This window comes from Ostrea edulis, chromosome 10 (assembly GCF_947568905.1).
Source record: "Ostrea edulis chromosome 10, xbOstEdul1.1, whole genome shotgun sequence".
Taxonomy (NCBI): domain Eukaryota; kingdom Metazoa; phylum Mollusca; class Bivalvia; order Ostreida; family Ostreidae; genus Ostrea; species Ostrea edulis.
Window position 1 is genome coordinate 36192837 of NC_079173.1, and position 13055 is coordinate 36205891.

General features: G+C 32.5%; 1 protein-coding gene across 1 annotated transcript in view; it reads right to left on the minus strand.

Moving 5' to 3' along the window:
- LOC125665959 (uncharacterized) overlaps positions 1 to 13055 on the minus strand; it is a 36132-nt gene that overhangs the window by 9917 nt on the left and 13160 nt on the right. The window contains exons 2-5 of the mRNA XM_048898996.2: positions 10783 to 10887; positions 9943 to 10056; positions 3720 to 3764; positions 534 to 621 (exon numbers count right to left, since the gene is read on the minus strand). Of these exons, the coding sequence (XP_048754953.1) occupies positions 534 to 621; positions 3720 to 3764; positions 9943 to 10056; positions 10783 to 10887 (352 nt within the window). The remainder of the gene's footprint in view (positions 1 to 533; positions 622 to 3719; positions 3765 to 9942; positions 10057 to 10782; positions 10888 to 13055) is intronic.

Consider the following 13055-nt stretch of genomic DNA (forward strand, 5'->3'; position numbering starts at 1 on the left):
CATGATAAAGAACCCTCACTACAATGATCACAAACACAGGTGATATTAACATGATAAAGAACCCTCACTACAATGATCACAGACACAGGTGATACATGATAAAGAGCCCTCACTACAATGATCACAGACACAGGTGATATTAACATGATAAAGAACCCTCACTACAATGACCACAGACACAGGTTATATTAACATGATAAAGAACCCTCACTACAATGACCACAAGTGCCATACTTAGGTCAAGGCTGGTGACCTTTCACGTAGAACTTGTGACTTGTGGGTTAAAATTCTAGAATGGTAGGTATAAACAAGCAAAAGCAATCTCAATTTGATAAGAAATATTTGTGTCATGTAATGTTTTGTGATATGTAACAAATGTTATGGTGTATGTCGAACAATAGAACTGACACAAACTGATGGACAGACAAGGTTATTCCTGTTCTCCTCAGTCTCGTGAGAGTATCTGTATAAAACATCTGATAAGTAGTGATAATCCAGTTTCTCCTCCATATACATACAGTAATTATACTTACTTTCCACGGCAACAGCAGCAGCATGTTAGAAGTATTAAAACCGAAATGCCTACACCACAACCGATTATCTGCCACTTTTCCGTAGAATCTACAACAGTAAAATGAAAAAGTGAAGATAGCGAACAATCTCATAACTCCCACAAAGAATAAACAATTAAGAGTAGGGCAGACACGGACCCCTGGACACACCAGAGGTGGAATAAGGTGCCTAGGTATCTGGTGCCTAGGAAGAGCAAGCATCCCATGTGAGCCCTGTATGTAGATCAGGTAAAGGGAATAATCCATGGTCAAAATTAGTTTGTAAAGAACGGTCTAAGAATTGGTATATAACACTTCAGACAGCATTCGACTTCATGACAGGTGCTGTTTGCAAATTGGTTTTTTATAACATCCAAAGACTTTGGAAAATGTTAAATTTAAACGAGACTGTTGAAACCTATATAACTTCAACTTATCATTCAGTGGCCTGCCTCGATTTAAAAATTGATCATACACAGAACATTATTTTTCGCGTATCGTATCAATCGCGAGTATTATCTACACCAATCGAAGTAGCTCGGTGGTAGAGCGTTCGCGTCGTAAACGGAAGTTCGTGAGTTGGAACTCCGCCCCTACGACGGTCACATCAAACCTAACACATAACAACAGGCAGTGATTTCTCCTTCCCCAAACGCTCGGCATTTAGAGGTGAGAATCACGCGTCTTTCGGATATGACCTTTAAGGAGTGATGCTACACCAGGGAAATTGGATATGGATGAAAAGTGGACGGTATGTACAACAATATTTTTGAAATTGAAAATTTTCAAATTTACTTTATTTTGTCAAAAAATGCAGTTTTAGTGGAAAGCAATCTAAAAAAAAATTAAAGCCCCTGCTGGGCTTGAACCTGCGACCTACATGCTAACCTATTGAGCTACTCGGTTAGGTAATGAATTTGTAAAGGAAAAGTCAAATATTGCCGATATAGATTTTTGTCATCCATGTTTTTAAAGGAAGTCGGCCATAATGACGATGTAGAGTACCTCCTTAAAAGGGATGTCGCGGCAAGCGTTGGCACGTGAACCCTCAGTGTTACAGTCCTGATCGCTAAACATAGGTCTAAATTTGTGGTACTTCACTTACAGCTGCTGACGTCTCAATATGAATGACAAATTCTCGACGGGACGTAAAACACACACACAAAATTGCACCGTCGTAGAATTAAAAAACCCATTTACAACTGTTGCAATAGAATCACAAGCCTTGGGATTATCTATATACACCATTAGAATACAAAAAATATCGACACCATTGCAATCACAAAAATCATCTTACCATTAGAATCACGGAAATTTTCTACAACATTACAATCCAAGAAATCGTTTACATCATTAACATTCTAGAAATTATATACATCATTAGAATCCTAAAAAGTATCTACAACATTACGATCCCAGAAATTATCAACACCATGAAATCTCATAAATTATCCATTAGAATCCAAGAACTTATCTACACCATTAGAATCACAAAACTGTTTATAATGCTAGAATTCCAAGTATTATCTACACCATTAGAATTCCAGAAATCATAGAGACAATTAGAATTCTAGAATTTATCTACGCCATTACAAATCAAGAAATTATCTACAACATTAAAATTCCAGAAATGAGGCTACCATAACCTTCATTGAAAATTGATATTGGAATTGCACACAAATTTAAAAAAATTGATGATTTGCATGAAACAAAACATCTATAACCACAGAGATGCCCATAGTTGTATTAAACCCCTTTCTCATCTATCACGGCCGGTGACAATCTATTCCAGTGGACGACTCATGTTAACTGACGCTAGGTACATGTACCCATTGTCGCTGACGACAATAAGTACCGCAATGCAAAACATACGAGGGCTGTTCGATATGTAATGTGTATTGTACCACAGCGCGATAACGCTTTGCACAATTTTGTGGATGATGATACTCCTGGATAGCTCTGATCAATACCTTTCCAACGGTATAAACACGAGCCTTCAGCTCCACATAGTTTTAAACTTATAGTCATTTCAACAGAGCCAGTTGTTTGACCACTGTTGTAAACATGGTTGGGAAACGGGTTGAGCATATTGAAGAAATTGGAGCTTATATAAAAGTTCGCACAAACTCTGTCATTTGGTAATGCAGATTTTTACTGAATCGGGAGAAGTTTATGGGTCTGATAAGGTATCTTATGAGACAGTTCGTAAGTGGAGAAAGAAATTTCTGACTGGCACAGAGTCCGTCAAAGATGCAGCAAAATCTGGCCGACCTGTGACTGTACCAGGCAAGGCAAAAGTCAGGGAAATAATTCTTATGTGATGGTATAGCCGTTCAAATGCCGATGCCGAAGGGCAAAAGTGTTACAGGTCGGTATTACCGAGATGTTATACTAAAATGCTCAAGAAATATTACCATAAACGACGCCCTATGTCAGGATTTAGGCATGTTCGTCTACTTCATGATAATGCTCCATCACATACATCTGAGCTTGTGAAGCAATTCTCAAAGTCGGATCTAGCCCCATGCAACTTTTTCCTTTTTCCAAAACTTAAAAAGTTCTTATCTGGTCGTTGTTACAAGTCCCGACAAGCCCTTGGCTCAGCCATCAGTCGGTGCCTCAGAGGTCTACCTAAATCAGCGTACCGTGACACATTTCAGAAATGGATTCAGAGAATTGAAATCATGTATTTCAGACCGCGGAGAATACTTTGAAGGGATGTAATGTTCATTTCACTATTTGAGTCGAATGCTTTTGAGATATCTTACAATACACATTACATATCGAACAGCTTTAGTATATGCCTTTTCTTGACACTTATTATCTTCAGGAAACGGACGAAGAATTAACACCAAAAATAAAATGGAAGGAATGAATGACGAAAGTGCCCAATGGTTTCACCGGTAAGGGAGTAAAAAGTGAACCGTCTCATGGAAAACTACTGCTCATCAGCCATGCAATCAGGGTCTTGCTTGCTTGATTGTATAATATTTAACTCCCCTCTTGAGAACTTTTCACTCATATGGAGACGTCATTATTGCCGCAAAATTTAGGCCTATTCTCGGCGCTTACGGACTTTGATCTTGCATGAAAAGTTGACGAATATAATTATAGCGCTATCATGTTTACACGTCATCTAATCCTAAGATTTTATACGCTTTACAGTACCTGAACTTTCGTAGCTGTATCTATATGTGGTGTGTTTCTTCTTATCTGGAATGAAGAAGCAGGAGTATGTGATTACATTTCTGTAGCCTTGCTTTGTTTCGGTATGATAAACAATTTATTGCATAAATGTTTGGGATATATGGAGATCTATTCGCACACACACCCGAAAAAATCATCCCCGGGCGTTGTCCTCGGGGAATATGATATTCTTGGGTGAAGAATAAATCTTCATATCTCCCTCACTATCATGCAGAAAATGTATATTGTATTGCATAAGTTACACAATATTGTCCAACTTACATAGTACTGCACATGTCACATATCCTCATAAATCATACTGTAATAATTCTAATGTTATTTATTACAATTGTTTTGATTAGACGAAATTAAAGCTGAACGGGAATTTGCACATTTAGAATAAATCCGAAAACACGATGTATTTATATACACATGAAGACAAATAACGTAATGTTGGGCGATCTAGAGAGAAAACTATTCTTTTTTCTTTCTTTTTTTGATACGGGGAACAAATTTGAATTATAAGAATCAAACATTCTTTTAATCAATGTGTAAACTCCAAACATTTTACACATAAACTTAACATATTAGTACTTCGCAGTTTTATTCAGTTTGTGAATAAAATGTCCAGATTTTACACATCGATCAATTCTTCAAAAAGAATGTTTAATCCTATACTATAGCAGCTATATTCCATTGTACTGTACAAGTTACGTAATACTGTACAAGTTACATAATACTGTACAAGTTACATATCACTGTACAAGTTACGTAATACTGTACAAGTTACATAATACTGTACAAGTTACATAATATTGTACAAGTTACGTAATAATGTACAATATTGTACAAGTTACATAATACTGTACAAGTTACATAATACTGTACAAGTTACGTAATACTGTACAAGTTACATAATACTGTACAAGTTACATAATACTGTACAAGTTACATAATATTGTATATGTTACGTAATACTGTACAATATTGTACAAGTTACATAATACTGTACAAGTTACATAATACTGTACAAGTTACATAATACTGTACAAGTTACATAATACTGTACAAGTTACATAATACTGTACAAGTTACATAATACTGTACAAGTTACATAATACTGTACAAGTTACATAATACTGTACAAGTTACATAATACTGTACAAGTTACATAATATTGTATATGTTACGTAATACTGTACAATATTGTACAAGTTACATAATATTGTACAAGTTACATAATACTGTACAAGTTACATAATATTGTACAAGTTACGTAATACTGTACAAGTTACATAATACTCTACAAGTTACGTAATACTGTACAAGTTACATAATACTGTACAAGTTACATAATACTGTACAAGTTACATATCACTGTACAAGTTACATAATACTGTACAAGTTACATAATACTGTAAAAGTTACATAATACTGTACAAGTTACATAATATTGTACAAGTTACATAATACTGTACAAGTTACATAATACTGTACAAGTTACATAATACTGTACAAGTTACATAATATTGTACAAGTTACATAATATTGTACAAGTTACATAATACTGTACAAGTTATATAATATTGTACAAGTTACATAATACTGTAAAAGCTATATAATACTCTACAAGTTACGTAATACTGTACAAGTTACATAATACTGTACAAGTTACATAATACTGTACAAGTTACATAATACTGTACAAGTTACATAATACTGTACAAGTTACATAATACTGTACAAGTTACACAATACTGTACAAGTTACATAATACTGTACAAGTTATATAATATTGTACAAGTTACATAATACTGTAAAAGCTATATAATACTCTACAAGTTACGTAATACTGTACAAGTTACATAATACTGTACAAGTTACATAATACTGTACAAGTTATACAATGCTGTACACATTACACAATATTGTACAAGTTACACAATATTATACAAGTTATGTAATACTGTACAAGTTACATAATATTGTACAAGTTACACAGTACTGTACAAGTTAAACAATACTATACAAAGTTACATAATACTATACAAGCTACGTTAAACTGTACAAGTTACATAATAGTGTACAAGTTCCACAATATTGTACAGGTTACACAATACTGTACAAGTTACATAATACTGTACAAGTTACATAATACTGTACAAGTTACGTAATACTGTACAAGTTATACAATACTGTACAAGTTACATAATGCTATACAAGTTACACAATACTGTACAAGTTACATACCACTGTACAAGTTACGTAATACTGTACAAGTTACATAATACTGTACAAGTTACACAATAATGTACAAGTAACATAATACTGTACAAATTACATAATACTGTATAAGTTACACAATACTGTACAAGTTACACAATACTGTACAAGTTACATAATACTGTACAAGTTACACAATACTGTACAAGTTTCACAATACTGTACAAGTTACATAATACTTTACAAGTTACGTAATACTGTACAAGTTACGTAATACTCTAGAAGTTACATAATACTGTACAAGTTACACAATACTGTACAAGTTATGCTGTATGTACAAATTACTTAATACTGTACAAGTTACGTAATACTGTACAAGTTACATAATACTATACAAGTTACACAATACTGTACAAGTTACATAATACTATACAAGTTACGTGATACTGTACAACACTGTACAAGTTACATAATACTATACCAGTTACGTAAAACTGTACAAGTTACATAATACTGTACAAGTTACATAATATTGTATATGTTACGTAATACTGTACAATATTGTACAAGTTACATAATATTGTACAAGTTACATAATACTGTACAAGTTACATAATATTGTACAAGTTACATAATACTGTACAAGTTACATAATATTGTACAAGTTACATAATATTGTACAAGTTACATAATACTGTACAAGTTACATAATATTGTACAAGTTACATAATACTGTACAAGTTACATAATACTGTACAAGTTACATAATATTGTATATGTTACGTAATACTGTACAATATTGTACAAGTTACATAATATTGTACAAGTTACATAATACTGTACAAGTTACATAATATTGTACAAGTTACGTAATACTGTACAAGTTACATAATACTGTACAAGTTACATAATACTGCACAAGTTACACATTACTGTACAAGTTATATAATACTGTACAAGTTACATAATACTGTAAAAGCTATATAATACTCTACAAGTTACGTAATACTGTACAAGTTACATAATACTGTACAAGTTACATAATACTGTACAAGTTATACAATGCTGTACACATTACACAATATTGTACAAGTTACACAATATTATACAAGTTATGTAATACTGTACAAGTTACATAATATTGTACAAGTTACACAGTACTGTACAAGTTAAACAATACTATACAAAGTTACATAATACTATACAAGCTACGTTAAACTGTACAAGTTACATAATACTGTACAAGTTCCACAATATTGTACAGGTTACACAATACTGTACAAGTTACATAATACTGTACAAGTTACATAATACTGTACAAGTTACGTAATACTGTACAAGTTATACAATACTGTACAAGTTACATAATGCTATACAAGTTACACAATACTGTACAAGTTACATACCACTGTACAAGTTACGTAATACTGTACAAGTTACATAATACTGTACAAGTTACACAATAATGTACAAGTAACATAATACTGTACAAATTACATAATACTGTATAAGTTACACAATACTGTACAAGTTACACAATACTGTGCAAGTTACGTAATACTGTACAAGTTACATAATACTGTACAAGTTACATAATACTGTACAAGTTACACAATACTGTACAAGTTTCACAATACTGTACAAGTTACATAATACTTTACAAGTTACGTAATACTGTACAAGTTACGTAATACTCTAGAAGTTACATAATACTGTACAAGTTACACAATACTGTACAAGTTATGCTGTATGTACAAATTACTTAATACTGTACAAGTTACGTAATACTGTACAAGTTACATAATACTATACAAGTTACACAATACTGTACAAGTTACATAATACTATACAAGTTACGTGATACTGTACAACACTGTACAAGTTACATAATACTATACCAGTTACGTAAAACTGTACAAGTTACATAATACTGTACAAGTTACACAATACTGTAAAATTACATAATACTGTACAAGTTACATAATACTATACAAGTTACACAATACTGTACAAGTCACGTTATACTGTAAAAGTTACGTAATATCTTACAAGTTACGTTACAGTGGACAAGATAGATCGTATTGTACAAGATACACAGTATTGTACCACTGTTTAGTATTGTACAAGTTATATTATGTAAGGGGGGAGGAAGAAAAATAGTTTTGCGAGTAGGATTTGAACCGGGTCTGGGAGGTATTTAGATTAGTGGGCGACGGTCTTTTTTTTTTTTTTTAAGATAAGATATTCTTTATTTCCTCCAAGGTAATGGAGAGTTATAAGTAATTGACAACTAGAACATTTAATTTATATAATTAGATATGAACAGGAACAAACAAACATAATTATATATGTACAAAGTTACATTTTACGACAATCAAAAATAAAGAGATTTTTCAATTTGAAAACGTAATTTGAAACAATTTGAATTACTTTTTTCCATTTATCACGAGACAAATTAATCTCCAAGATTGACGGTCTTATCCATTACGCCATGAGTACTTGCTAATGAGCAGAGCATAATAGAATATTCTGTGTGTATCGTTAATGATTGTAAGATATTAATATTCTAAGTGAATCTTAAAAGTGCTCTCTCATTAGTTATTATATATATATATATATATATATATATATATATATATATATATATATATATATATATATATAAATATATTATATATGTGTGCGTGTGTGTGTGTGTGTATATATATATATATATATATATATATATATATATATATATATATATATATAGGTAAAAGCATTTCTTTATGAGATAAAATAATTTCTTGTAATATATAGAAGGTCAGCGATTCGTCATTTATCTGTAACAATAAAACCTGCTATTTCGGCGGTATTTTTGCAGGGGACCCAGAAAAATGGAGACCTGTTTGATGTTGTGTAAAAGTTTTTAGTGATAATTTTATGATTTGCACATACACAATAATTTAGTAGTGAATATTTTGAGAGTATATCATATGTTCACTATTATGTATGTAATGTATTACAGGAGATTCTTAATAGAAATAGAGCTAGGAAATAACGGTTTTCTCAGCAAGACATTTACATAGAATTCATTAATGATAATATAGCTAATAGGGTCTACTGTTTATGGCTAATAGGTGAAAGTATTCGAGTTGTACATTGTATATATGTGTGTTTTAGTAACTGACAGTGTTCATTTTATCAATAGGTCTATAAACATTGATTATGATATTATTTCAGTATTGACCTTGACCTGTCATGGTAGCCATTTTGGGCCGGATATTACGTGCCTTGCTTAGGTTTGTTGACATTGCGTATTCGCAACTTTTTCCATTTTGTAATTGACAACTTCATTTCTACTTTGAAATCCATTCATTCCTGATACAAGATCAGTAATAAATCAACACAACACATAATTGGACTAGCAACAACACGTAGCAGCTTTAATACACATGTAGTATAATACCATGCATAACAAAATAATAAAATTTCCAAAAAATTTAGGCGTGCTACCAGCTGTACGTGTCGTCCTAAACTGATTTTACCACGTACTCTATTGAAACCCGTTCTATTGAACCGCATGACTGAACATACCTAAAAAGGTATTCGAAATGAAAACTTTCAAATTCCGGAATAATCCATTCATTATTATTACCAAGTAGAAATTGATTTCTGTCTAATTCGTTCCTCAAACGAAAGAAATCACATATATTGTATGCTACATATGAATTCTTATGTAGGATATATGTTTGTATATTAATAGTTCAGGTCAAGAACTACTGTGATAAAGTGGAGTATATCGAGATGTTTTTATGATTTGTGCAATTGCAATTTTTCGCGATCACAAAACTAATGTATTTATTTATGTGTAGGAAAATCGTCATATTACCTTAGGATATTATGCATGGAGAATAAACAGTGAAAATAACTTGTGTGTTACAATTATATTTTTTACAATTCACACAGTACTATACAAATAATGTACAAAAGCTAATCTCACCGCATCGGTAACCGTACCATCCCGTTTGACAAGAGAAACACATAGAATATCTGCAGTCAAAACTGTCTGCGCAGTGGCAAGGTGCTGCTGTTGTCGTTGTTTTTACAGAGCGATCTGAAAATGTCCACAGCAAAGATTTTCATCATTCAACAAGTACAAGAAGCACGTGTAGCTATTTCACGCCTTCAAATATTCATTAAAGCCCCATACGACCCGAAAACTCAGTTTTAAACGATTTCGTAGGTAGCCGGGTTAATTCGAACCCTGTAATACTATTGGTATCTATTCATAAAATTCGTCATAAGTTATGTATTCGCTCTTCATTCATTATCAACACGAATAATTAATAGGAATTTAAAAATTATTATTATAGTTTTTCTAAAGGTAAAATAAGTTCTTGATTAATGAAAATGCTACAAAAATCCATATGGTCCTTAACACTCGTGTGGCAGGGATGGAGATCGAACCAGACTAATGAAAACCGCATTGCCGTGAGTTTAGCTATTTTTTAAAGGAACCGGGATAATATATTATTTAAAATATTTAGCTAAAATATTTGTGGGGATATTAGTTCACATCTAGACGTTATTTTGCAAGTGTGGAAATGAACCGGGATTCGAATTGACTGGTTACCTAACATGGCTACGTCAACGAACGAAATCATCAAATGCTATGAGTTTTCGGGTCGTATGGGGCTTTAAGGAATATTTGAAGGTATGTTTGGACACAAGATTTTAGAAAAAAATCTGTATATATTGACACACACACACACACACACACACACACACACACACACACACACACACAGAGAGAGAGAGAGAGAGAGAGAGAGAGAGATACCACAAGAAAATCCTCCCCAGCCTGGTTTGCATCCATTGTAACATAGAAACGCCCATGTGTGTTGTGAAAGTTGGCAATCTGATGAAAGCAAGCAATTACATCTGTCTGTAAGAATAAAAATGATGCATTGAAATACTAAAGCAAGAATAAGTGTAGAAATTCCACAACTATTGAGCTAAGCGAACGTAGAGCGCAAATCAAATTCTAATACTGAAGGGATTTGATTTTCTTTGATTGCTTAATTGCAGATGTGTTATTACATATGATTGCATACTACAGACACCTTTTTTTTTTTAGGGTCTATAATTTGACAATTTGCTGGCTCAAAGGTATGCTAATGATTTTAGCTTAATAAATTTTGGCGGACAAAAAAAAAGTTATTTCATTTGCAAACACTGAAATCGCAATTGGGTGTATTTTTTGGCGAAAAGCTATCTATTGTTGATTGATTGATTGTATCTTGCTTAACCTCCCTCTCGAGAATTATTCACTCATATGCAACATGGTGCAGAATTTGTGGCCAGTCGACAGATACCTTCGATTGATTTTCGGACATTCATTTTCTTTGAAGGATTGATTGATTATATCTTGCTTAAAGTCTCACTCGAGAATTTTTCACTCATATGGAGACATCACCAAGACCGGTGAAAGACTTCAAATTTAGGCCTTTGCTCGGCGCTTACGGCCGTTGAGCAGTGAGGGTTCTTTATCGTGTCACACCTACTATGACACGGGATATCCGTTTTTAAGGTAATCTCCGAGAACCCGTGACATTCACACCTGGTGCCGAGCGTTTAGCGATGGAACTGTCACTACCTGTTTTAACGACTAAGATCTGCCGCGGCCAGGATTCGAACCCCGGCCTTCAAACTATCGAACCGCTAAAATAGGCCAAATGTATCACCCCGTGGAAATATCCTCTATACCTTACTACTCTTGTAATTGAAAAGCAACGATACGAAAGGAGTTTATTAAGAACAAGTACTTCCTGTTTGTGTATAAATTTAGAAAATTCTTTACTATTTTCTACTTCCAAGCGTAGCACTCTCTTAGAGTTTGAAAAACTAATGTCCGACGATTAGTACATTTTGTGTAGAATATCGTGTGCAAGTAATACTTTGTGGATTGTAGTAAACGAATTTATATTGAAAAGTACCATTTGTAATTCATGTTTAAAATGTTCAAATAATCGAGGAATCTATGACATAAATATAAATTAGAAAACAAAATTGTTTAAACTTAAAAGAATCAAAAGTGTTGAAGAAACGATTTTTTTTTTATTTCGATATAAAAATTCTTTTACAGATGAATGAAAGCAGAATTGACACAATATTACACTACTTTATTCGACATCGTTTACACTTCAGTACATGTAGTAAACACTTAGAAATACTTCAACTGATGTCAATTTAGTTGTATGATACAATTCCCTCCGGAAGAACAAAGACACTTAAAAATGTCTATTTTATTTTGTTTGACAATAATTCAATAATTTGTAAACCCCCACACTTTATGTACCATATTATATTCTGATGCAAGACATTACAACTCATGTACAATTCATAAAACTCACAGCACTCTTAGGATGTTCTTTAAACTTTCAATTTATATATAATGGAATTTTGTGTATTTCGATGTGGTTATCTATTTTTGTCTACTCATATATATATATATATATATATATATATATATATATATATATATATATATATATGTGTGTGTGTGTGTGTGTGTGTGTGTGTGTGTGTGTGTGTATAACTATATAACTGTGCATTATATTATATATGAAAAAATAATAAAAAATAACAAGGAACAAATTTTATTTTTGTAATACTGTTAACAAATGTATTCGTTACAACATTTCATAATCCATTAATGTTAAAGTCGAATAACGTCAATTTCAACACACTCGAAAGACACTGATATTCGAACTTGAATTAAGGAATTTAGCTCCTGAGCTTTGGAGTACAACTGCGCAGGCATCTTCACAAGTCAAGGGTTATTGATTCGTTACCTGCGAGGTAACGAATCAATAACCCTTGACTTGTGAAGATGCTGCGCAGGATGCTACAACTACGTATTCACTGGTTCAATACTGATCCCATTGGTGCAAATATATTACACATCTATTGCTGAACTCTATCCTGTTGAATCTTTTTGTGTCAATTCAAATTTTGAAAGGGTTTGACAGGGACTATATTTTGTGGCGGAAGGATTCACTAATCAAAAAGTTCTAATTCTGCATATTACAGTTTCTGTTTCATCCCATATAT